At 36.8% G+C, this 27138-nt stretch overlaps 1 protein-coding gene across 20 annotated transcripts in view; it reads left to right on the top strand.

The window, feature by feature from the left end:
* Positions 1-27138, top strand: part of DLG2 (discs large MAGUK scaffold protein 2) — a 2435891-nt gene that overhangs the window by 2027669 nt on the left and 381084 nt on the right. For all 20 annotated transcript variants that reach the window (XM_053560224.1, XM_053560234.1, XM_053560232.1 and 17 more), the window contains one exon: positions 5204-5306. In XM_053560224.1, the coding sequence (XP_053416199.1) occupies positions 5204-5306 (103 nt within the window). The remainder of the gene's footprint in view (positions 1-5203; positions 5307-27138) is intronic.

Below are 27138 nucleotides of genomic sequence, written 5' to 3'. Positions count from 1 at the left end.
GACAGGAGGAATTGGTAGTTAAGAGCTCAGAAATTTTAGTTAGACAGTTTTAAATCCTTAGCCTCTTTCTACTGTATAAACTAAGTGACTCTCTTTGAGCTCAATTTCCTTTTCTGTAAAATGGGAAAATAATCCCACCCTCCTGAAGATTAAAAGAGATAATATGTAAATATCTCCTGTATGTATACTTGATGCTCAATAAATATTAACAATGATTATTATTAATCTCAACAATAATAAACGATATCCTATTTTTGAGAATCCAAGTTTCAAGAATCCATGCTTTGAAAAGAAAATGCTGAAGAGAACTCTGAGGATTCATACATCTAGCAGAGAAAATTTGAACTGAAGCAAAAAAAAAAAAATAGAAATAATAAATACATGAGGCTGTGTCATACTTGGTATTTTAAAATGTCATATCAATGATGTAAACTGCGAGTACCTTTGAAAATGTTATTTGAGCAAAGTTTGCTGATAAAACTCAAACCTCAGGGATAGAAATTGGAATCAAAGTGACCTTGAAAAGTTTGAAAGACTGCAGGAAAGCATATTTGCTAAAACCGAGAGAAAAATCAAAGACAATGTGATATTGTTCAGGTGGGATAACAGCTGCAAAACACTTCAGAAATGCAGACCCATGTAGAATGAGGACTGAGAGGAACAAGGCATGCTTACCACTGGTCTAGTGAAAAAGAAACAAACACACATATTAGGGCATATCTGCTGCAGCAGAAAGAACTCTGGGCGGGGCAAGAGGAGCCCTGGACCAGGCCTAATAGTCTGCTGACTCTGATAGGACTTTGGGCCAATCCCCTCCCATAGGGGGATCATCTGTAATGAGTAAGTGCTGGACAAACCCCTTCCTGAGGTTCTTTCAGTGCTGAAAAATGTTGTGTTCCTTAATAAAAGAAGAAGAAGAAGGAGTGGTTCAGTTAGTACATTCTGTATTGGTTAATTTTGATTAGATTTTATTTTATCATTTATAATCACAGCTCTTTGATACTATGAGAATAACAGATACTCTGTTGAATGCCTGTTTGTACCTGCAACAGCCCTGATAGGTAGGTAGATTTTATACTTATTTGACAGGTAAGGAAGCTAAGGTTCAAAGAAGTTAAGTCCCAGATTTATCTGACTCTAAATCTCTTGTTCCTTCTTGCTTTTCCATGTTCTTTTCTTAGTGTCTTGAAAAAAAATTCAGACTATGATTAGAATGATGAAAGATACGGGGCATCCGTAGCCTAGTGGTTAGGACACTGGCCACGTGCACCAGGGCTGGTGGGTTCGAACCTGCCCTGGGCCTACTGAACAACAACAGAAAAGAATAGCCAGGTATTGGGATGGGTGCCTGTGTCCCAACTACTAGGGAGGCTGAAGCAAAAGAATCACTTGAGCCAAGAGTTTGAGATTGCTGTGAGCTATGAAACCACCAGATTCTACAGAGGGTGACAAAGTGAGACTCTGTCTCAATTTAAAAAAAAAAATGGTGGAAGATATGCTATAAGAAAATAGTCCAAGAAATGGTGGCTATTTACTTGGTTTTCACATCAAATATCAAAATATATTCCCATAGATTAAATAATAAATGACTAAAAATGAAACTATGATTGTACTATAGAAAGATGTGGATAATTTGCAAAATATGTGGGGACAATATAATGCAAAAGCTCAAAGGCAAAAAAGAAAAAAATGATAAATATGACTATATAAAACACTTAAAAATTTCTCTATGATATTAAATAACATACAAGGGAAAAGTTAAAATACAATAACATAAAATACAAATGTGAGAATACAAAATACAAGTTGCAAACTAAGAATATTTGCAATAGTTATCTAAGAGAGAGGACTAATATTCCTAATATGCAGATAAATTTTTAAAAGAACCAACTGTCTAAACAAAATATAGACTAAATGGGGCGGCACCTGTGGCTCAAAGGAGTAGGATGCCAGTCCCATGTACCAGAGATGGTGGGTTCAAACCTGGCTCTGACCAAAAACTGCAAAAAAAGCAAAATATATATACGTATATAGAGAGAGAGACTAAATGAAGAGACATTTTATGTAACAATAAATTCAAATTACTAATTATAATAAGGAAGATAAATTTTATTATTGAAGAAATACAAAAATTAAAAATACAATTGTTTATATATCAGAATCAAAATGGTCAAATGTTGAGGTATGTGCAATTATTATGATAATGTGAAGAAATTGAAAATGATATGTTATTAGTGGGAATATAATTTAATGCTACAATTTTGGAGGCAATTTGCTGATGGCTTTCACAAAGTGATACTCATATCCTTTACTCAACAGTTAGATGATATTTATTATAGCATTGTTTACAATAGCAAAATGCTAGCAATCTAAATGTTCATTGACCACGCCACAGTGAAATAAATTCTTATATCACACAGTAGGGTACTCAGAGCTATTAAAAAGAATGAGATTAATGTGTAGAATTAATGTGTAAATTAAGAGAGCTCTCTAAGATATATTGGTAAGTAAAAAAAAATCAACATGTGATATAAAACAATGTGTAGAATATGATATTATTTGCATAAAATTTTAAAATTATATGTCTTTCCGGGCATGGTGGCTCACATCTATAACCCTAGCACTCTGGGAGGCCGAGGCAGGTGGATTGCTTGAGTTCACAAGTTCAAGACCAGTCTGAGCAAAAGCAAGACTCAACCCCTACTAAAAAAATAGAAAAAAAAAAACCGAGGCAAGGATCCCTTGAGCCCAAGAGTTGCTGTGAGCTATAACAACACAGCACTCTACCCAGGGTGGCAAAGTGAGACTCCATCTCAAAAAATATAAAATAAATAAAAATTATATATCTTACAAACCAGCTTAGAGTCATAACAAAAAATGCATAGTATACATAGGAAGCCATCAACATGATTACCTTTGGGGAGAACAATAGGATGTAGGTGCCTCTTTTATTTTTATTCCTTTTTATGCTGCTTTAATTTCCATGTGTGTACATTATGTGTATATATGAATTTTATTTCTTATATCAATACATTATCTGAGCAATGACATTATGGCCTGTTTTGTTTCATCTTTATTGGTTTCTATATATTTAAAGAATAAATTATCATTTTTGAAAAGTGCAGTAGCAAATTAATAGAAAAAATAATGCATAGGCCTCTTGACTTAGTAATTTCATTTCCTGGGAATTTATCCTTCAGAAACACTTTTGTAAGTGTTTATAGTAGCAAAAAACTGGAAATAACTTTGACCACATCAATGAAGTTCTCACTGAAAGGTGCTAGTATATCCACACAGGGGAAGGTTCGGCTTCCATTAAAAGGTAGAATGATAGGAGCCGAGATATGTTGTTAAATGAAAAGCAACACAAACTGTAGACTTGTATATGTAATATGATCTTCAGTTAAATAAAAAGACAATAATATTTTAATATGTATGTAGAGAGAGCAAGAGAACAAAGATAAAATTGTACTTGTATGTGTATATAGTGAATTTTTTAAAAAGTAGTGAATTGTACTTGTATGTGTATAGTGAATTTTTTACATGAAAGTAGTTACCTCTGAAAATGGAATTGATAAGGGAAGTTTTATTTCCTTCTATATCTTTCTGAGATAGAATTTATTTGCCATGATTATATATTATTTTTAATAAAAAGTTCACTCTAATTGTTTGACAAGAGAAGAAGTTATTTGGCATATGAATTGCACAATTCAACTTCTTGTAGGCAGGGATCAAACTACCTTTTCAGTCTTTTCTGGATGGTAGTCAAATTTCTGACTCATCAATAGCCTAGATAGTCTCTGAAAATGACTGTCATCTGCCAAGGAGAAACTATGGAGTTCTATAGTTTAATGGGGCTTTAGACTCACATAGCCTTATAGTTCCTTCTCTCTGAGGTAGGAGAAAACCCAGGCTCAGAGAGCTGATGTGACAGTCAGTCAGCTAATGAGTGGCATAGCCAGCCCAGGTCTAACTCAGCAGACTTCCCAATGCCACCATGGAATCGGAGCTTGCAGTAAGGAGTTCACCAGAATAAAAAGCCAGGATAGAGACAAGGAAAATTACAAAAGCAAACAAATAAGGAGACTTTAACAATGTTATTATGAAAGGACCAGAATGTGAGATTGAAGTTTCCCATCTAGATGTTCCAAGTCTGATGAGGGGAACAATTAAGATGGTAAACCTCTCCCCCAACCCATCTACCACTCAATATCATTGTCAAAGAGGATTTTTTAGAGGCAAAAGTTCTTTTATTCTCTTATAGGCCATAGTAATCTGGCAGGATTCTGATAGCGTCTACCAAGTTCTAGTTCCGTGTAGGTTAGAAGACCAGACTTACTATGTGTTTAATTCAAGCAGAAAAGCTGAGAGGCTTCTCTTGTTTACCTCTGTTGCCCACCCACTGCTTCTTTTCTGGGGCAAACACCAAGTCCTGTCATTGGAGAGCACTTAGCAAATATATTGTGTTGACCTAGACCAAAATGATTTATTTGTGAAAGACTTTGATGTTTGCATCTCATTAAACTTGCCTTAATGATTCTCACCCAGGAGTGCAGGGCTTGTTTTTTGATGTTCTGTTTCTCTTTCAGTATGGGACCCAAAGTGGGAGTTGGCAACAGAAAAATAAACTCTAGGCTTTCTTTATTTCATTTTGTCAGAATTCATTCTGGAATTGTGCATGAGAAATGGGGCAGTCAAGTTTATTTTAGAACAAAGCTCAGGGCTGTCTACCCAGGCTCAGGATGACAGGACTAGGCAACTGACCAAAGGAGGTTTGGCAGCCAGCCAGACCCATTTTATGCCATCTCCCCAGATCCTTATCTAAATATTTTAATCTGTCATCATGTAATTATCTATGTATATTACATGTGACTCTCCTTATGATCCTTTTTTCCTTCTAATTTTGAAGGCTTTTATTTATCCCAGAAATGTAGAAATCCCAGGCGCATATTAAATGCATGCACCAGAAAAAAATGTTTTTCTCTCTATCAGACCACAGCACAAACACCACAAGATGCAATTTCATACCTCAGCTAAAAGTTATTGAGACCATGACACTGGCTAAGTTCACAAACGTCTACGTAGGATATGAGAGGTTTTGAGGATGCATGTAACATAATCTTATTCAGCCTCTCAATTTTGGAAAAGGTTTTTCTTCTGTCAGTAATGAAATACCAAAATCCTCCGGCTTCCTCTCTTTCAGGTGAATGGCATTGACCTCCGTGGAGCATCCCATGAACAGGCAGCTGCTGCACTAAAGGGGGCTGGACAGACGGTGACAATTATAGCACAATATCAACCTGAAGGTCAGTCAGAACCCAGCTTACAATGTTCTGATGTGTCTGTGTATACCCACATTACTGATCACCTCTGTTCATCAGAGTCTCCACCAATACTGTTTTCTAAAAACAACTATGGTGAAAAATTAAATGTTCATTTCCAAAGAACATGAGACATTGTTACCCATAATATTTCATTAAATCATCAGGGGTTTAGAAAGGCCTGGATGAGAATATGAATTCAAGTAAATAACCACCAGCAATCAGCTTTATGTATTTCATTTATATTCTTATCCATTATACATTTTTGGTCACCAATGAATGCTGCAAAAACAATTTAGATTTAAGAAATAAAGGGTAAATATTTTATCTACAGAAATAGACCATGATTAGTAGACTCTATTATCTCCGTGGGGCATTAAGTTAATTCTCATTAACACTAACATGCTTTCGAATGTCCTTGATAGAGATTTTTTTTTTCCTTTTCTGTTACATTATCTCTTATTTGGAAAAAAATCACTGTAAACCCTAAGACTTAGTGAGATGTCATAAATTGGATTAGCCAACTGAAACTCAATGAGATATCTTAAATTGGATTAGCCATACCCTGCTCTGTGGCTTGGTAAAACATCTGTTTCTGTAATCAGACAGAGGCTCAATGAGACACTGGGATGTTACCTATTGTATGGTTGATTTCTTAACAAATTTGTACATAGATTCCTTCTTTGCTCATGAAATGTACTTAGGTACACCTAAGTATAAAAAAAAATTTAAAAAGGAGGAATATGGCTTTTATCTTCAAGAAAAGTAGATAATTGATTTTGGTCCACATGGCAAGCAGAAAGGAATCTTAAACCGCTGAACGTGAGAGTATAAGATTCCATCAAGGAAGAATCCCTTTGTGCATAGGAGTGTAAAGAGTTCCTTTTCAAATAATTCTTTGTTAAGATGAATTGATTTATTGTTGTTTGGAAGACTAAGGTTTGTACCTTGCTTGTGACAGCTTAGATTTTACCATTAGTGATGGCCAATCACATGTTCTGTGCAAGAAGAAAGAAAATGCTGTCTTCTGTGCATGTGTTGGTATATTACCTTCACGTGTGGCTGGCTTTAAAATTAGGATTGGAATTAATTTATATAAATATTTTTATAAGTGTTTATAAAAGTGTATCTAGCATATGCCAGATATGACCTCAGAGTAGGGAAGAGGGGATTTTGTAAAGATGAATGATAACACCAAAACAATATGCATTTCTAGATAATTTTTGAAAAGTCTTGCCACTTCTTAAATATTAATAAACTTGTCTTCCAACAGGAAGAAATGGCTGCAGAAGTATCCATTGTAAAACAGAAAAATGAAAAGATCCGGGTTATGCCAATTTGATTAATAAATTCTATTTCATATAAAATATGAGTTTTTTCATGGGAATTTTCCATTTTCGTGATAACTGGTTTTTTCAGTCTTTAACTCTATGCTCTTCACCTGACACATGGCATAAATGTCCCAGGCTGTTTACTTGTGTCTGAAAATTTCATCTCAAACAATTCTGCAGACTGATAAGATGGTTAGAACTATACATTCACTAATTAGAAACTCTTGATAGTAATCAAGTGTTCATCTAATAACCTTGAACAGAATAATTTCAAGTTCATTGAAGGACAAACATGTCCTAGTTCTATTAGTATAAATCTTCATCTTTGCACTGTAGTTTCCTTATAGCTTGGTTTCCTTTAAGCAGTATATTTAATTTGGATACTATGCTGTACTTTATCAAGACACTTGTTCAAAGCATATCTAATAAATTATATAAATCGATTTTTAAAGTGCTCTAGAGAAACCTCCAAATAACAACAAGCTTCTTTCAAAATGCCAGAGTACAGATTGGATTCAGAGAATGGCCTCCCTATTTTAATTGTCTATTAATGTTCTAATTTTTCATAGCTTGAAATTAGCTGGAAATGTGGTAATGACATCAGCAATCAAATTTTTTCCCCTCTTTACAAACTTGATGTATAACTGAGCTTTAATTCATCTATGGTTTTGAATGAGAAACTAATTGGATTGTTGTTTTGGTCATTTAGGGCCATTCAAATTGTACATTTTTAGGAAATAATGAACAATTTACCTTTACAATAATAAAGTAAATGAAGAATGTACCATGAGCTTTCATTAAGAAATTATCACCAGGTCCCCTTCATTTTTACCAGTATTTTGAGTTATCTAATCCTTAGGACAATGCTAAGAGAAGAGTTTATGACATCTCTTGGTATAGCCAAGAACCAGACTTTCAGTAAATGCATTTTTTAGTCACCTCTAAATGCTTTCTCAGGAATCTTCTAAAATGCCTTGCTCAGTATTACCAGGTATTCAGAAAACTCTACCTCTACCCCAACTAATATAGCATGGTCTTTGACTTCAAGGAATTTTTTTATCTTATTGAGGAGAAAGAAATTTTATGTATCATTAATAGAGTCCAGTTACAGATAATATATGAACAGATTGAATCATAATGGCACCATCTCTAGGAAGTAAGAAATATCAGAGAAAGGGAAAATTTGCAGAGGTCAGAACAGTCAGGGGTACATCATAGAAATGTAGAAATGGAGCCAGACCTTGAGAAACGGGTGAGATTTCTATTCTGAAACGGAGGGCTTACTTGTGTCTTGAGGACCCTCAGATGTCATTCCACTATAAAGCCCTCTTTCTATTATTCTAAAAATAATATCTTTTTAAACTACAAAATCATGAGCTCTGTTCACTCAAACACCATACCTATATTTTGCTCACTGATAGATCTATCTTTAGTGTTATAATTGGTATTTCTTAAAGAGTTGCTAAACTAATGGATAGAAGTACTTGAGTTTCCACTTGAAGGTAATTAAAGATTGAAGAGATTCTTCATTTTTGCTATTTATAATGTTCATTTTTGCTTCAAAGAAAGAAGAGAATTGCTACAGAAGTGTAAAGTACAAAATATAAAACCATTGTCAATTGTGTTTTATCATAGCGCTTGGCACTTAGCACTTTTTTTGAATTAATTATGACTAATTTATCATTATTATAATGAAGCAATAAATGTCTTCTTTGGCAAATTTCACTCCACATAGTGAGGCCAAAGTTATCATACTTATTTCTGCTTAAAATGAGGTTGGCTCCAGTTGTCCAAATTACTATCATCGATCTTATCCAATGTTTAATTCAAGGTAGTGGAATTGAAGTTATATTTGATGTTTCTTTCCTGCAGTGTGATCGTCATTCACTTTTACCATCCTTTGTAATCCAATTTGTATCATGTACCTATTTTTTAATTAACATGTATTATATTCATAGTAAGAAGAAAATATTGAAGTTATTTTCTCTCTCTTTTTTTTCTTTCCCTCTTTTTTCTTTCTTTCAAGAGGATTACATATCTTTTTTTTTTTTTTTTTTTTTTTGAGACAGTTTCGCTTTGTGACCCTGGGTAGAGTGCCATTGTGTTATAGCTCACAGCAACCTCAAACTCCTGGGCTCAAGCGATTCATTCACTTGCCTCATACTCCCAAGTAGCTGGGACTAGAGGCGCCCTCCAAACACCTGACTATTCTTTAGAGATGGGTTCTCACTCTTGCTCAGGCTGGTCTTGAATTCCTGAGCTCAAGCTATCCACTTGCCTCAGCCTCCCAGAGTGCTGGGATTACAGGTGTGAGCCACCACACCTGGCAGGGTTACATATCTTAAATTTTAGAAACAATTCTATTTAAACACTACAGGAAGTTCATTTTTGTAAAACCGTTAATTACCTACATTTAGTTAGTAAAGTTACTCTAACACCATACAAGAACACATAATGTCCAACACGCATACACATTCCTTTCCTTCCCTAACCAATCCGAATCATCTTCCTCACTGCTTTTAGAATTATCTTTCCAAAATTTGTGAACACTAAGGTGCCTGTGCAGAAACCCCTTGCCCTTCACAATGGATTCCACACTAAGGCTCATGCTCCCTTCCCCCTCCACACTCACCCCATCACCATGCACAAAATCATCCTTTTTCACTCTTTCTCCACTATACAGGATGTCTCCTTGCCCCTACAATTCATCCTGAGCAATCATGCTTCTTTGCTCTGTGAGTTCCTGTATCCGCAATTCTCTTTCTCTCTTTCCACCTGCAGAACTCCTACTCATCTTGAGGACCCTCAGATGTCAATTCCACTATAAAGCCCTCTTTAATCCACTCAGTCAACACTGATTGATTCTTTGTCTGAGCTCTTCAGACCTATACTCAGACACTTGGTGTGTCCCCTATTGCAGTTTGCACATTTCTCCTCTCAAGTGAGTTTCTAGAGAGCAAGAAACATGTCACTAATTTTATGTCCAGTGTTAATTTGCTTAGTATGAATTTGATTATACTTTATTAATGAGGTATCAAATGACTCTCCCCTTGCTTTAGAAATGTAATATAGTATTTTCATTGTGTTGACAAATCCTAACAGTAGGTACTTAAGGAATGTTTTCTGAATGATATTGAATGAATGGCATGGGTGTTGATGTTAGATGGAGAAATGGTACATGAATCCCTAGGTCAGATGTTTTATGTTAACACAGTTTTTAGATGGTGCCTTTTTATTTTTTGTTGCAAAATCTTTAGAGGCATTAGTAGATAAACTCTCTTTCTCTTACGCTGCAGAAAATCTACAGCTGTAGTTTTACAATATAGCACAAAGAAAAATGATTAAATCACTAACATTTTTTAAACTTCTGAAACTCAATCTTAACACCCTTGATGAATACGGAAGCCATTAATTACAACCTAATTATACATTTGTCCAAAAATGATCTAACACAGCACTCCCCAGAGGTCACAGCAAATCTTTATAGTATTTGTTGTCTTCTCAGTAATAAAAGCTATATTTAGTGTAAGATACCTGATTAGGTTTGAAATAATAAACCACCAGAATTCACTTAGAGAAATAGGTGGACAAAAGAAATTATTGGATAAAGCACAAAATGGAGACAATTGATTGCTAAGCTGTCCCCGTGAAAACCATCAATATCCTTTGCCTTTAATCTGACTACCCAGGGCATTGTTGCAGATACTGCTTGGAGAATGGCCCGCCAGTAGAAAAGAGAGTCTGAATCATCCAGTTTCTATCAATGAGCAGAGACTTGAATAGACAGTGAAGGGACCTGATTTTCCCCCACATTGTCTTCTTTAATAGAGTGCATGAGTTATTGAATCACCAAGGGACAGAGTTGACTATTTCCTGGAGACTCCTAAGTATGGTCTGACTTACAGAATTAGGGCAGAAGGGCCATGTGGCTCATTTATTCATTTATACGTTCATTCAATTGATAGGTATTTTTTTCTGAACATTTAGTGTGCCTCAGTCAATATTCTAGGCAAATAGCAAATCAGTGGATCAAAAAATGCCCTTTCAGATAAAAACATAAAATGTGTCAAATAGTGATAAGTAGTATAAAGAAATATAAAGCTGGATAAAGAACTTAGTGATAGAGAAATATATGGTAGACAGGGAAAGCCATGCTGATAAGATGATACTTGAACAAAGATCTAAAAGAAATGAGTGAATAAGCCATAGAGGTAAAGAAATGAATTATTCTAGAGTTTTGTTTCACCAAGTATGGTCCATGGACTATAAGCATAGATTAAATTAGGGCTTCTTAGAAGTGGAAAATCTCAGCCAGGAATGGCTGCTCAAGTGGGAGGATTGCTTGAGGCTAGGAATTCAAGACCAGCCTGAGCAAGACGAGACCCCATCCCTACAAAAAATAGAAAAAATTAGCTGGGCACAGTGGCATGTGCCTGTAGTGCCAGTTACTTGTGAGGCTGATGGAGGAGGATCACTTGTGCCCAGGAGTTTGAGGTTGCTGTGAACTAGGATGATGCCATTGCACTCTAGTCCGGGTGACAGAGCAGACTCTGTCAAAGAAGAAAGAAAAAGAGAAAAGGAGAGGAAAGAAAGGAAGGAAAAAGGAAAGGAAAGAAGAAAACAAAGAAAGAAATGGAGAAACTTGGGTCTCAATCCCAGACTACTAAATCAGAGTCTATGCTTTCTCAAGATCTCAAGTGTCCACATTAAAGTTAGTGAAGCACTGCTGTAGTATACTTAGGAACCCTGCAAAAATTGTCATCTGTCACTTTTGTATGGGACTCCCTTTACCTGGAGTACTGAACAAAGTTCCATGAAGCTGTATCACCAAGTTTGATTTCTTTTTTTTTTTCTTGACTTACAGTTTGTATTAGTTTTCAGAATCTCCTGAATGTTTCCCATCCAGGTTAGAGAGCTATAAGAGCATCTCCTATTCCCTTCCTTGCTAGGAGTTCTCTGATGTGACTTAAGAGCATTAAATAATTACACAAAGTTTTCATCTGAAATTTAAAACCTTGAAAAAAAAAAAAGAGAAATTTAAAACCTTGGTTTCCTGCTAATCAAAGGCATAATTATGCCTCGTGTTTATTTTCCTTTCTTTTTTTCTCCTATTCTTTTGGCTAACCGAGTTAAAAGTCACCTACAAATTCCACCAACAAGAATTGGTCACACCTAATATTTTGGATATTCCCGATTTAATTCAGATATACCAGGTTTGATTTCTGGCATGTGTCAGCAATGACTAGTCACAGGTCAATAGTTTTCCTAGATGGGTCAGGCTGCAGGAGATTGAAAAAGTCCGTGTGTCCGTCAGCTCTATTTCCCCTATCCCTCCCTCTAAATACAGATGATCAAGCAAATTCATAAATCTTTCCAGACTGCCTCAGCTTGTGAGACAATGAACCTATTCAGACTAGATTCTCCTTAATTATGGTCTTTTCAGCAGCAGAGTTAAGAAACAGTTTTTGGGACAAAGTAAGATTGAGTCCCATCCTCACAGATGCCTGTAAGAACTAAGAGAAAGAAATTAAGGGGTCACTATAAAATTCGAGTAACTTACTATATTTTAAAGCAGCTCATTTAAATAATTTTTTTTTATTCTTTTTAAATCGTGAGGCCAATTCAGAAGGAAAAATCCCTTTTTTTTCAGCAAAGTGAAACTCAGATCTTATTTTGGGTAACTATTATCAAAAAGCTTAAACCACCGTTGGACATTATGGTACATTTCTCTATGGGGTCTAAGATACAATAAAAGCTTGATACCTCTGAAGAATGTAGACACCTTCTATCCTTCAAAGTTCTCAGAAATAAGAGTACATTATACCATCCAAGAAGTTTATTTACAATGCAAGACATATTTCTTTCTTTAAATCAACATCTCTGTAGGCTTATGTGTATGAATGAACAGCTGTGGAGTGCTGAAACATTTTCCCATTCCAAATAAATGCATCAAAATTCTCTGGCAAGATTTGTAAAGTCCAGCTGTGGATCTTGACCAGAAATTGCATCAGCATCATCAGGGAACATTTAAGATGAGTTTCTGGAATGAAAAGTACAGTGCAATACTCTTGATTGAGATGAGATGAGTTTTTCAGTGCAAACTCTAACTCTAGCTGTGTGAACTTGTTCACTTTTATAAATCTGTTTTCTCACCTACTAATGAAAATTGTGGTGAGTAAGATATATTCAGAACATCCCATGCAATTATTAAATTCAAGGTTAAAAAAATCCCTGTGATATAGAAGCATAAATTCCACCACTTGAAAGTTTTAACACTAACATTACATATTTTCTTTGAATTCTTAAAACAGAAGAAGAAATTAATGTGCAGCCTAATTAATGTCATGGGTTCTGTGTGTTTTAACTAGAAATTTGTATTCATTCAGAAATAAAAATTAAAAGTGATAAGAATCCTGAAAGATCATCTTCTCTAGCTTCCTCATTTCACAGATGAGAGAAGTAAAAGGTCATTCAGCCTCCAGATAGGAAAGCAGTTCAGGGCTGCGCCTATGGCTCAGTCGGTAAGGCGCTGGCCCCATATACTGAGGGTGGCGGGTTCAAACCTGACCCCGGCCAAACTGCAACCAAAAAATAGCTGGGCATTGTGGCGGGTGCCTGTAGTCCCAGCTACCCGGGAGGCTGAGGCAAGAGAATTGCCTTAAGCCCAGGAGTTGGAGGTTGCTGTGAGCTGTGTGAGGCCACGGCACTCTACCGAGGGCCATAAAGTGAGACTCTGTCTCTACAAAAAAAAAAAAAAAGAGAGAAAGCAGTTCAATATAATTAAATTGCCAAAGATACTAAAGCTGAGGCTAGCAGAGCAGTTAGGAATTACCTTAATATTTTAAATTTACTATAGTAGCTAATAATGGGGTGTGGCTTAAATAGCTCAAAGAATCTAATCCAATAAGATTATTATAATCAAATGGACAGAAAGAGGTCAAAAAAACTTTTAGGGAGCCTCAGGGTTCTCTCATGTATCAACTTTACATTCATTTCTAGCTTGATGATATTGTTAATTGCCACTGTTCATGTATCAAAACTGAGTGATTTGGGCAGCATCTGTGGCTCAGTGAGTAGGGCGCTGGCCCCATATACCGAGGGTGGTAGGTTCAAACCTGGCCCTGGCCAAACTGCAACAAAAAAATAACAGGACGTTGTGGCGGGCGCCTATAGTCCCAGCTACTTGGGAGGCTCAGAAGAGAATCCTGTAAGCCCAAGAGCTGGAGGTTGCTGTGAGTTGTGTGATGTCATGGCACTCTACTGAGGGTGGTAAAGTGAGACTCTGTCTCTTAAAAAAAAAAAAAAACTGAATGATGTATACGTGACAGGTTAAAAGTATAAGCAATTACTGTTTATTCATAAACATTGATCTTCATATATTGATACTTCAATAAATAGTTCAAATACATTGTTATTTTTTCTTTCACATGTTAATTCCTTTCTAGAGCACTTGTTATCAATTCATCTATCCATCCATTTATCCATCTGATTGTCTGTGATCAATCAGTCTATTCTTAGTGATACTCTGTACTGCTAAATATCAGATTTTCCTAAGATGCTGCATTAGTTCTAGTCTAATTAATCTGGTTGGCATATTCTAATTTTTACTGAAATATTAGGAAGGAACTTTGCAAGACTAGAATTTATATTTTTTACACAGGTCTTTCTCCACAAGTCTGTCACACACATACACATTCCACCAACTGATAATCCCTCTGCCAGGTTCTAGAATCCCTTAGAATGCCCATTCACTCATCATATTCTTTTTCTAGTCTTTTCCTAGTTGCTTTTATTTCCTCCCTAACTTCCATCACCACATAGCTCCTTGGGATATGATCAAAAAGATAATTTCTGCAAACAGAGTCTATAGTCATGAAAGAGTCTCTCCAGATACTTTAATGATAAATGATTCTGCATCTCTCCCCATTTCCAAAAGCCAATTTAGACCTACGGTAATATAATGAGGCCAAAAATAGGTATCACATCCTGACTCTTGATTCTTAGAATAACTCTCTTAACTTAATTATCTATCTTGGGAATGCTATATCTCAAACTCATACCAAAAGAGTTAAACATATTTACAAAGTTGATTATAGGTTAATAACAGGCATATCCCCCTTTCCTTATACTATCCCTGTTTCCATCTCCATAACAACCCTCATTCCATACTTCAATATATTTATCTTTGGGGATTTCATCATGAGATTTTTATATTATTTTGAGGGTATCTTAGCATCTAGTGACATTAAATCACTTACTTAGTAATACTGAAAGAAGCCAAATAAATCCTTGTGCTAGAGACATTTTGGCAACAAGGAGATCTCTTAGTTTATATCCATCATTAGCAACACCCAGATCAAATGCATGAAAATGAAGAGTCCTAATCATATTCTTTTCTTTTCTTTTCTTTTATTGAGACAGAGTCTCACTATGTCGCCCTTGGTAGAGTGCCGTAGTGTCACAGCTCACAGCAACCTCAAACTGTTGGGCTTAAGCGATTCTCTTGCTTCAGCCTCCTAAGTAGCTGGGACAACAGGTGCCCATCACAACACCTGGCTATTTTTTGTTATAGTTGTCATTGTTGTCTTAGCAGGCCCTGGCAGAGTTCGAACTCACCAGCCCGATTCATCTGGCCAGTGCCCTAACTACTAAGCTATGGGCACTGAGCCCCTGATCATATTCTTCACCATAAAAGTATTACAAAATGAACACAGATCCTCTCTAAATAATCCTTTCATTTGATAAGGAATTTCAGGATGAGAAATGTAAAAGAATGTGTCCCAGGGACAAGCAAAGAGGAATATAAATCAAGAAAGCTCCAAAGTACATACTAACTTTACTCCCTATTTAGAGTGCCCAGTATGGTTCACCCCCACATATGCTGAATATCTTCCTATTTAATTCCTAAAATTTAACAAAGAGTAGGAAGGCAGTTTTCTCCTCCTGTCCCTGATTCTACAACTTTACTAACACACCCAAGTCACATTGCTTTTCTGAACATTGACTTCCTTTTTCATGAAGTACGGTGGTTAGGAGATTATTGTTAAGGCTTTTTATGGATGACATTTTAGCTTACCATGTCTTCCAATTAAAACATGGAATCAAAAGAGCAATTATTACAAGAAGGTAATTCCTAAATATTCCTTCTTTTTTCTCACACACTTTAAGCACTTAGAAATTCTGTTTTCACTTACTTGGAGGAAGGGAAACGATGTATTTGTGTAAATTGTTCTGTGTCCAGTGGGGTTTGGACCCTTCGGTAATGATTTTAAGTCCAAGTAGAGGCACTTATTGCTCATTGGGGATTCAAGATTGACAACTGATATGTGTGACCTCTTTGCTCATAGATGCATTATAGCATAAATTAATCTTATCAGTTTAATAAATTAAATTGTACTTGCTAAGCTTGGAAATAGATTTGTTGAGGCTGAAAAAAAGTAATAAGAAAAAAATCAATTTCAGGAAATCAAGGATGCAGAAAGCTGAAATAGTAGGTATGTTTTGAATTTTCAGAGTCAGCAGCTTCAGGGTAGAAAATCCAAGCACAGGAATATGAAGTATACATTTTAATGTGTTTGTTAAATTCCTTATTCAAATAGGATTCCTGGTAGACTCATTGACCAGGTCTGCATTCTTCTTAGCAAAGCATCACAAGAATGGAGAAGTAAGAATCCAACGTACTTAATTCTTATATAAAGGCAGTAGATGAGCCAACACCAGGGGTGGGGTGAGGGAATGAGGGAGCCAGGAGAGGAGAGGAGGAAGGGGGATAGGAGCTTACAGTATATGGCACACCTCTTGAGGGCAGGACACAATTATAAGAGGGACTTTAACAAATGCAATCAGTGTATCCTAATTCTTTGTACCTTCAAAGGAATCCCAAACAATTTTTAAAAAAGAAAAAACAAAGGAATAAAAAAAAATCCAACTTGTACCTTGGTTCAAGATAATCTTCTCTTATTCTCCTCCTCAGTTTCCTCATATTTATGCTCCACTGCTAAAAGTAATTTACTTTGATAATAAAGAGTTGCTGAGAAATTGAGAAAATTAAGTAATGGCATCCATTCACTCTTCATTCAGCTAATATTTATTAAGTGATTCTGATGAGTGACAGACTTCCCTGGGTATGGGAGATAGAATGGTGAACATTATAGTTATGCTCCTTCCCTAATAAACCTATAATCAACCAAGTAAGATCACACTAAATAATGAATTAGATAAACTAAAATGAGTGCTTTAGAAAAGAACTTAAATGTAGACTCCCAGAGTACACTAAACCAGGCCAAATAAAAATAAACAAAAAACCCTGACCTAGATGAGAGTATCAAGAAGGCATACCAAGCAAATAATACTTTATTTAATCTGAACCATGAGTAGGCATTAATTTGCCAAGGTACAGCAGAAGCAGGCGTGGTAAGGAGGAGTGTTTTGGGAGGAAAAGTTATGTGACATCATGCTGTGGAGGAGAGAGGATGGCACTGTGTGGGGACTGAGAGCAAACAGGGGAGGAGCCCTCTGTTTCAGGCCCCAGGTGGATCACACAGGACTGCCTGCAGTGTTTGGTCCTTTCTCCTCAAAGCAGTGGAAGGACATTTGACCTTTGAAAGGCTGTAAGCCTGTGGCTGGCAGGATCAGGTTTGCTGTTCAGAGAGATGGCTCTGGCTGCTAAACAGAGAGTAGGTTAAAGTCTAGGCTGAGAGATGGTGCTAGTCGGATCAGAGCGGTGACAGAACAGGTGAAGAGAAGTAGGCAGACCTGGAGGGAGGGTAGGTGATAAAACCAAGACACATACCTATTGGTTTATTTAAATACGTAGATTCATCCATTTTATTAAAACATGAAAAGTGTTACTGACTGGTTAAAAGACTAGTAACCTTTTGGAGAAAATTATGTTTCATTAACATTCACATCTGCATTCCCTAGTGCAGTGCCTGGCTAGTAGTAGGCATTTAAATGTGGAACAAATAAACAAATGATGCCAGTGAACCTAATTTATAGGAACTCTCTTCTTTTTTTTTTTTTTTTTTGCTAAAGCAGGATAAAATGTAGATAAGAGCAAAAGAAAGATGGCAAGAGAAAGGGAGCTGGTTGTAAGAAAGAGAACAATTTAAAATGGCATGGGAAACACCTGTGGCTCAAAGGGGTAGAGTGCTGGCCCCATATGCCAGAGGTGGCAGATTCAAACCCAGCCCCGGCCAGAAACTGCAAAAAAAAAAATTAATAAATAAAATGGTACATACATTATATACCTGAGGACATTCTAAAATCTTTGCATGTGTTAACTCATTGAAAATTTGCAGCAACTTGTAATACATGGTCTATTGTTTTGCCCATTTTACAGATAAGGAAACTAAGATACAGAAAGTATAAGTGTTGGCTTGGTGCCCGTATCTGAGTAAGTTGGGCGCCAGCCACATACACTGAGGCTGGTGGGTTTGAGCCCAGCCTGGGACTCCTAAACAGCAATAATAACTGTAACCAAAAAATAGCTGGGCATTGGGGTGGGCACCTGTAGTCCCAGCTACTCAGGAGGCTGAGGCAAGAGAATCACTTAAGCCCAAGAGTTTGAGGTTGCTGGAAGCTGTGACACCATGGCATTCTACCAAGGGCAACATAGTGAAACTCTGTCTCAAAAAAAAAAAAAAAGTATAAGTGGTTTTTCAAGGATTATACAAACCAGTAGAGTAAAATCAGGATCTAGTCTCAAATACAAAAACTGCAGAAGCTCCAGAGCATGAGAAGAAAAAAGAAACAGATTGCAGAGAAAAAATAATACTAATAAAATGGGTTGGAATGGGTGTAAGGAAACCAAAGAAGAAAAGAGAGGGTGGAGATGGGTACAGAGGGACAAAAAGAAGTCAAACAGGGAAATAAAGATTGGAGTATTCATGCTGGTGGAATTAGAATGTCCAACACTCAGCTATAATTGAGAACGGAGACAGGCAGTAGTGACTTGGAGTAGGCCCTGGGCTGGGGAGAGAGCAGGGTCCTCAGTCTGTTCATTCTCTCCTAATTTCTTTTTTTTTTTTTGATTGTTACTATTCTTTAGTGTATGAGAGTCTTGAGCCCATGGTTCAGCTCTGGAAATAGTTGTGACCCCAAACTGATGCAAAGTCAGACAGAGAGCTTGCCAGTTACTATTAATTAATAGCTGTGAGGCCTTACCTTTCGAAGCTCAAGAGTCCTTACCTATAACTTATGGATGATCAAATTTACCTTCCAGAGTTGCAGAAAAAAAATGAAAGAATGGATATAGAATATTTGGAATGTAGTAAAAGAAAGCTGGCATAATAACCATCAACTATAAGTGTGTTTGAATAAGCATCATTCTCCCCTCTGCTCTAATCAGACCTTTGCACCACATTTAGAGGTGTCCCTGACAGGGTCAAAAAGCTCCACAAAGTTTGGGAAGCAGTAGTGGTTAATCATTCCTACTGTGAAATCAGACAGATGAGTTCAAATTCTGGCTCCACCATTTACAGCTGTGTAGCTCTGCACAAATTACTTCACTTCTTAGAATCTCATTCTTTATCTGTAAAATGAGGATTTACACCTATCCTACAGGATGAGTCTGAGGATTAAATGAAGAACTGCATGAAAAATGTTAAGTGCAATTTCTGACAGGTAGTGTCAACAATAAGTGGTAACTATGGTTATTGTGAGAATTATCAGAAACATCAGAAACCCTATAAGTTGGCTATTATACAGGAGAGAGAGCAGCAGACCCAGCAGGAGAAAAGAAGGTTTTGAGAAAATCCTTGGGAGATTGTGCATACAAGTGTTTACTGAATTTCTTTAGGAATAAAATTGACGTGGAGAAGACACCCTGTGTGGAAGGATCAAATAGGTTGCCCTTTACAGCGTCTGGGAGTCCAGTGAGTGTATGGTAGGAGAACACCTGACTTTGAACTCTATATCACTCCAGCCAGAACAGGCTATATTTGTTTTTCATGTTTGGTCTTGAATACATAAAGCAAGGATTCCTCCACCCCAAAAAAAGAAGTTTTAAAGTTGTTTAACAGGAGGCAAGGAAAGCTCTTCAAATTAAGGAGTGTGTGTGGTGAGGATCTAAACAAAGCTATTAGCTCACTTAATTTTGCATTAGACTATAAACTCTGTGGCAGCCCCAGGTAGTGTCTGTCTCCCTAACTCTCTGACCGCAGTGCCTAGGCAAGTTCCTGGTACACAGTGGACATCAGTAAAAATGTGTAGAATGAGCGAATGAGCTAAACAAAAGGCCATACCACGTAGTTTCTCTCTGTACTGTAAGCGGCAAAGTAAATTTCTCCCCAATGAAGTGATTACTGGGAGTTTCATTAGTTAAGCAGAGCTCCCAAAGATTGATCATCAATACCAAAAAAATAGCTGACCTATGAGAATAGCTTTGGTACTTTCGAGAATGATTCTGGCATTGCGGCTGACCACATTAACTAAAGACAAAGACACCTAAGCTTTACTTTGGTCGTTTGGTTTATGAAAGCAAACCTAAGCAAACAATTTTTTTTCTCTCTTAATAAGCCTAGTAGTGGCTTTGAGAATTTAAAAATTCATCTTGGTGACTTTAATTAAAATAAAAAATGACTTTGAACTCTCCGTAGAGTTCAGACTCTACGGAGAGTTCAAAGTATAAGACTTTGCCATTTATAAAGGGTTTTCACATGTGTTTCTCATTGGACTCACAGAACAACGTCAAGAAGTGAATATCCTGGTAATGTTATCATCATTCTGATTTCATAGATAAGGGAAGTGAAGCTTGCTGAAGTTAAGTGACTTTCCCAAGGTCACGTAACTAGTAAGGACCGTGAGCTGACTGTGCATCCAGATGCTCTGACTCCATTCCTGGTTCTCTCTCTTCAACATCACACTCTGATCATTTTTTTATCCAAATAATAATTAGTTGGCTCAATCTAGAATTATTTGGCTTTCCGTAAGTTTCCTAATAAAGGTATTTTATTTGTTGATGGGTGGCATATCTTCTTAGCCTTATTTTTAATACTAATGTAATTACATGGGTTCACAAATCAATATCAAAATGTGTACACTGAGAACCCAGACTTCCACTTTATCTCCACTGATCCCATTTCCTCTTGCCCCCTGTGAGGAGTAATCATTTAATTAATGTAAACTTATTTTAATAAAGGCTGAGATCAAAACTATAGAGGATTATAAGTAAATCTTATTGGCAATATTTTAAAGAAAACAAGAAATGCTTAACAGGAGAATATGTAATAGCTGGGAGAGTTAAGGGCTGAAACATTGGTATTTCTTTTTGTTGTTGTTGTTGTTTTTTCTTTGTTTGTTTTTGAGACAGAGTCTTAAGCTGTTGCCCTGAGTAGAATGCCGTGGCATCACAGCTCACAGCAACCTCAAACTCTTGGGCTTAAGCAATTCTCTTGCCTTAGCCTCCCAAGTAGCTGGGACTACAGGCACCTGCCATAACGCCTGGCTATTTTTTGTTGTTGTTGCAGTTGCCATTATTGGTTTTTAGCTGGCCCAGGCTGAGTTCAAACCAGCCACACTTGGCGTATGTGGCGGTCGTCCCACCCACTGAACCATGGGCGCCGCCCACATTGTTATTTCTTAGTTGGCTTACCATTGACACCAAGTCTTCATACCTTAAGATAGTTTCCCAAATGAGAAAAAAATTGATAAATATTAGATTTTCTTTCATTGTGAGCTCATAATAACTAATGTGCTTTAAATTGCCAAGGGATGACATATTCCAAAAGAAATTCCCATGCAATTGTTCTTCATTAACTGGTACATGTTTCTAGGAAAAAGTGGAATATTTAATATTCTTTAAAGAGGTTATTGGAGTCTGAAGGGATATAAAATCAAGGTTAAAGCCCAAGGTTAAAGCTCTACCCCATTCCTTGGAAATATGTGCGAGAGTTAACTACTTTCACACAGTAGATATCTTCATATACATCTATTTATAATCCTTTATTATGCCATAGGCAGTCCTTAAATACCTATTGAATTAAGGTCACTCATAAGTGATTTTATAAATGATGGATTTTTAGTAATGTAAATAATCACACCCCATTTAATCCAAATTTTTTATGTGACACATACTAATATTTTGGTTAATCCAAATTTTTTATGTGCTACATAATGACATTTTGGCTAACAACAGACCATGCATACCACAGTGGTCCCTTAACATTATAATACTGTATTTTTATGGTATATTTTCTATGTTGAGATACATGAACACTTACTATTGTGTTACACATGCCTGCAGTAATCCGTACAGTAACATTCTGTGCAGGCTTGCAGCCTAGGAGCAATTGGCTCTACCATGTAGCCAAGGTACATAGCAGGCTGTACCCCCAGGCGTGTGTAAGCACACTCTGTAATGCTCACACAGGATGCAGTAGCCTAAAGATGCATTTCTCAGAATGTATCCCCACTGTTAAGTGACTCATTACTGTGTTTTTATTTTTTTAAATATTTGAATTTCTTAAAAAAAGTTAGAACTTCTTAAACATAGGTATCACTCACTGCGAGAGATTTTTCAGTATGCAAAAGAAGGAATGGTAGCGTTTTAGTGATAGTTCCCCACTGTCATATAGTTAGTAACGAACAGCAGAAACACAAAGAGCATTCTAGAACAAACATAATCATCTATACAACTGCAGACAAATAGTTGCTTTAGGTAACTATTGGGAGAAATACTGAAAGTAGTGTGTCTGCACAATCATCTCCAAAACAAAGCTGATACAAACAATGTCCAAAGAAATGAAGCTGGGAAGACAATGGACTGGGGAGAGGGGCAGGACATGCAGAGAAATTTGCTAAGGAAAACCAAATGTTTTCAACTTGGATACCTCTGTTTATCATTAGGAGCACATTTTTCCTCCTAATGTAGTCAAGAGAAAACATTTTCAATAGTCTGCTGATATATGACTATTTAATCTTATTGGAAGCAAAAAAAGTAGACTTTCTCATCAATCTCTTATTGTTCATTTTGTGGCTGTGGATACTATAATATTAAGTACACATTATTGTAGTTTTTTTCTCTGAGCTGTTAAATTTTTCTCTCAATTTCTATTTTCTCATTGCTATAAACGAAAAATACAATGTAAAAATGTACAGAAAGCCTGAGACTACAGAACAAGCTATGAAAAAAATGAAAATGTAATATCTGGATGTGCAATATAATGTATCTTATTTTATAAAACAAGAGTTGGTCTTTAGAAAAAATTAAATGTATTTATCAAGCATTTACTTTGTGTCAGGAACGATTTTCTTAGGTACTTTTCATCTAAATTCATGTCTAAATGTTTGTCTCTTCTTCCCATCCTCTCCCCAGCTACACGTCCTTTTACACTTGATGCTCAAATGATGCTTATCATTCACCTTACACACCTCAATGTTTCTTCCTCTGTGACTTAGTAATTATATAATGTGTATATATTTTTTGAGACAGAATATTACTCTGTCACCCTGGGTAGAGTGCTGTAGCTCACAGCAACCTCAAACTCTTTAGCTTGAGTAATCCTCTTGCCTTGGTCTCCCAGGTAGATGGGCCTATAGGCATGTAGCACTATGTTGGCTATTTTTCTATTTTTCATAGAGACAGGGTCATGCTCTTGCTCAAGCTAGTCTTGAACTCCTGAGCTCAAGCAATCCCCCTCCTTTGGCCTTCCAGTGTGCTAGGATTACAGGCGTGAGCCAGAGCACCTGGCCTTGTGACTTAGTAATTACCTCTCAGAATTCTCTTCTTCATCTTTAATTATCAGAGAAATGCAAATCAAAACTACTTTGAGATATCATCTAACTCCAGTAAGATTAGCCCATATCACAAAATCCCAAGACCAGAGATGTTGACATGGATGTGGAGAAAAGGGAACACTTCTACACTGCTGGTGGGAATGCAAATTAATACATTCCTTTTGGAAAGATGTTTGGAGAATGCTTAGAGATCTAAAAATAGATCTGCCATTCAATCCTATAATTCCTCTACTAGGCATATACCCAGAAGGCCAAAAATCACATCATAACAAAGATATTTGTACCAGAATGTTTATTGCAGCCCAATTCATAATTGCTAAGTCATGGAAAAAGCCCAAGTGCCCATCAATCCATGAATGGATTAATAAATTGTGGTATATGTACACCATGGAATATTAGGCAGCCTTAAAGAAAGATGGAGACTTTACCTCTTTCATGTTTACATGGATGGAGCTGGAACATATTCTTCTTAGTAAAGTATCTCAAGAATAGAAGAAAAAGTATCCAACGTACTCAGCTCTACTATGAAACTAATTTATGGCTTTCACATGAAAGCTATAAATGAGTTATAAACTAAGAATAGGGGAAAGGGGGAAAGGGAGGAGAGGGCGGGGGGAGGTGGGTGGAGGGAGGTTGATTGGTGGGATTACACCTGTGGTGTATCTTATAAGGGTGTATGTGAAACTTAGTAAATGTAGAATGTAAATGTCTTAACACAATAACTAAGAAAATGCCAGGAAGACTATGTTAACCAGTGTGATGAAAATGTGTCAGACGGTCTATAAAACTAGTGTATGGTGCCCCATGATCGCATTAATGTACACAGCTATGATTTAATAAAAAATAAAAATAAAAAAAGAATTCTCTTATTCCCTTGCCCATTCGACACACTGCAAGCTAGAGACCATCTCCTCTAGGAACCTTACCCTGACTTCACCACCCCAACCCCAGCACAGTAACACTGATTGCTCTGTGCTACCTCAGTCTCTTGTGTTATTGCATTTCTTCTTCAGTCTTATACTTAAAGTAAACAAACATCTGACCTCTCCCCCAGACTATGAAGTTCATGGGGGAAGGGAGTGACTCTAGTAGGTAGTCAATAAATGTTTGATGAACGACTCAATCAACTGATTAATGAAGATTTGAGTGCCAGTGATATTTCTAAGCATAAACATGAAAATGTGTTGGGTCACGTAGCGAAATTGATGCTTGTCCTTAAAATAACATTAAAAATAAGTGGTAAACAGTTGGGCAGAGGAAGAGGACAACTTCTGCTCTGTACCATCATGAATGGTCCCATATTAAGGAATGAACTAGGATTAAGAGCCCCCCCCAAAAAAAAATCACAAATGAGTAGAAAGAACAGGTAGCAACTAATAATAATAATTGTTACTATGGAGTACCTAGTAAGTCTAAATATTTATATATGTTATACTATTTAATTATCACACAGTTATTTTGTTGGTGGAGGAATATAATCTCAGAGAAGTTATGCAGCAATTAAGTGGCAGATGCAAAAGTCCAGCAATAGCCTGCCTGACTCTAGTGCCCATTTGAAACACTACATCTCCAAGAAAGGCCAATATCCAGGTGTTAACTGCCACTCTCCATGTCCTCAGCTATTCTTCACTTCTTCAGAAGGAGAAAAATGCCATGCTTACACAACTAGTTTAGACTAAGTTCATGTATTTTATAACACTCTCCCTTCAAAGCCTCATTAAACTTTATATGCATCCTCTCAGAATCTGCTGAGCCACGTTGTACTGCTGAGCCCTGGGACTTTGGAACTCCCCTTTGCACTTTTCTTAAATCTGGGAAGATACTGCTTAATAAAATATACACCAAGTATCTGAGCAATTGAAGGAAGAGGGTAGTGATTATGGTTTAAAAGCGGATATAAAAAGAAAGTAAATTACCATTGAAGTGAGAATTTCTGAATGTCATTTGGTCTAAATGGAACTGTGATTAGGAGGAGAAAAAAGACATCTCAAAAGGTCATGAAAAGAAAAATAGTAGCAATTTTGAATTTCAACTAAATGGATGAAATCTGGGACATCACGAATGAAAATACTTTCTAAAGCTTTCTGCTCTAAAGCATCTAATATAAAGGAGAGACTCAAGAGAAACTGCCTATACCCTCTAAAAGGGCAATGTATTTGGTAGATAATTAATAAATTCTACTTGAATGAAGTAACAACAAATGTGTATAAAAGATGCTGCTGAGGTTATTATGATCAGCCTTACTCTACACATCAGGAAAACAAAGACTTATGAAAAACGGGGGAAAAAATCAGAATCAAAAAAAGGCAAAAACCTACAAAGAGTGAGTTTTACTATCAGTAAATACATATTATCTCTCTAGTCACAAATAAGAAATTATGGATATCATGCCCTTAATTAATGAGCCACTGAAAAGTATATATTTGCAAAAAACAGAACCTCATGGGGTCAGAAAGATGTTCAAAGACACTACAAATCAAAGGCAGTGCTTCTGCTACTTTTGAGCTGCATGACCTTGTGAAAATTATTTAGCCTCTCTAACCTTCAGATTTCTCATCTATAAAAAGGGATTAGCATTATCATCTTTGTAGGGTAATTTTGGTGAACAAGTTGTAATCATAATTCCTGGCTCATAAAAAATGTTCAGTAAGTGTTAACGACTAAAATAATGAATGCTAATGTTGCAAAGTGCCTAATATATGCCAGATATGGCTCTCTATATTCCGTATATACTAATTCATGTAAACCCTAACCAAGCCTGTGACATAGTGGCTATAATTGTTTCCATTTTAGAAATAAAGAAACTAAGGCCTAGAAAGACTAAATAATTTGCTCATGATGACACAGCAGGTAATCAAATTTGAATCTGGCTGTACCAAACCCCGCTCTTGACTATCATAGCAAGCTACTTTTTTACAGTAAAATGATAGCCTGTTTTAATTTTTTATAGCATTTATCACCCCATGTAATTGTCTTATTTGTTTATTTGCTTATGGTCTTCCTTCTCCCAGTTGAAAATAAGTCCATGACACCACTGCGGGTGGCACGGGGACTGCTTCTGTGTACTGGGGCAGAGAAAACAGCAAGTCCCACGGCGCACCATGGTCGACTCAAGTCTACAATAGTGGACAGTCATGTCCTAGCCCTTCACATTTACTGACTCACCTAGAGCAACTTCCATTCTTGTGAGCTCCATTTCAGGTAAAATCTTGTCAGTGGTCTGTGAGTTCATTCCTCAAACCCCCAAGACCAAGGACCTACTGAAGAGCAAAATTCCTGTAACACTGGGATTACAGAAGTGATTAAAAAGAAAACTCTGACCTCGGAGAAAGATGGCAGCCGAGTAACAGCTTCCCTGCAACTGGACACCGTGAGTCAGGGGAGATAAGACTCCAGGCATCTCTGGCTGATGGGATCTGCCTATAATCATCCCTTCGAGGATACAGGGAGTCAGTGAGAGACTTCTGGACCCAAAGAGGAGGACAAAAACATTGGAAAACTGGCAAGTGGTTGCATGTGTTCAATCAGTATAATCCTACCAGCAGCTGTAAGTACAGCAGCAGTGAGACTGCAGAGGGGAAAGGCCTTACCTGTAAACTGTTTGGGTGTTTTTGGACTTGGCACTCAGTTGAACTGCCTTGGGGAGAGCTTGAGCAGGAGTGCAGAGAACTTTAGGCATTGTCTAGGGCCCCAGACTGAGCTGCTGAGCTGGACAAAGCTAATAGTGTTCATCTGTGGGCCACAGGCAG

The sequence above is a fragment of the Nycticebus coucang genome, chromosome 14 (genome assembly GCF_027406575.1).
Source record: "Nycticebus coucang isolate mNycCou1 chromosome 14, mNycCou1.pri, whole genome shotgun sequence".
NCBI classification, from domain to species: Eukaryota; Metazoa; Chordata; class Mammalia; order Primates; family Lorisidae; genus Nycticebus; species Nycticebus coucang.
The sequence above is the reverse complement of the archived record's forward strand: the minus strand, read 5'-3'. Positions and strand labels throughout refer to the sequence as shown.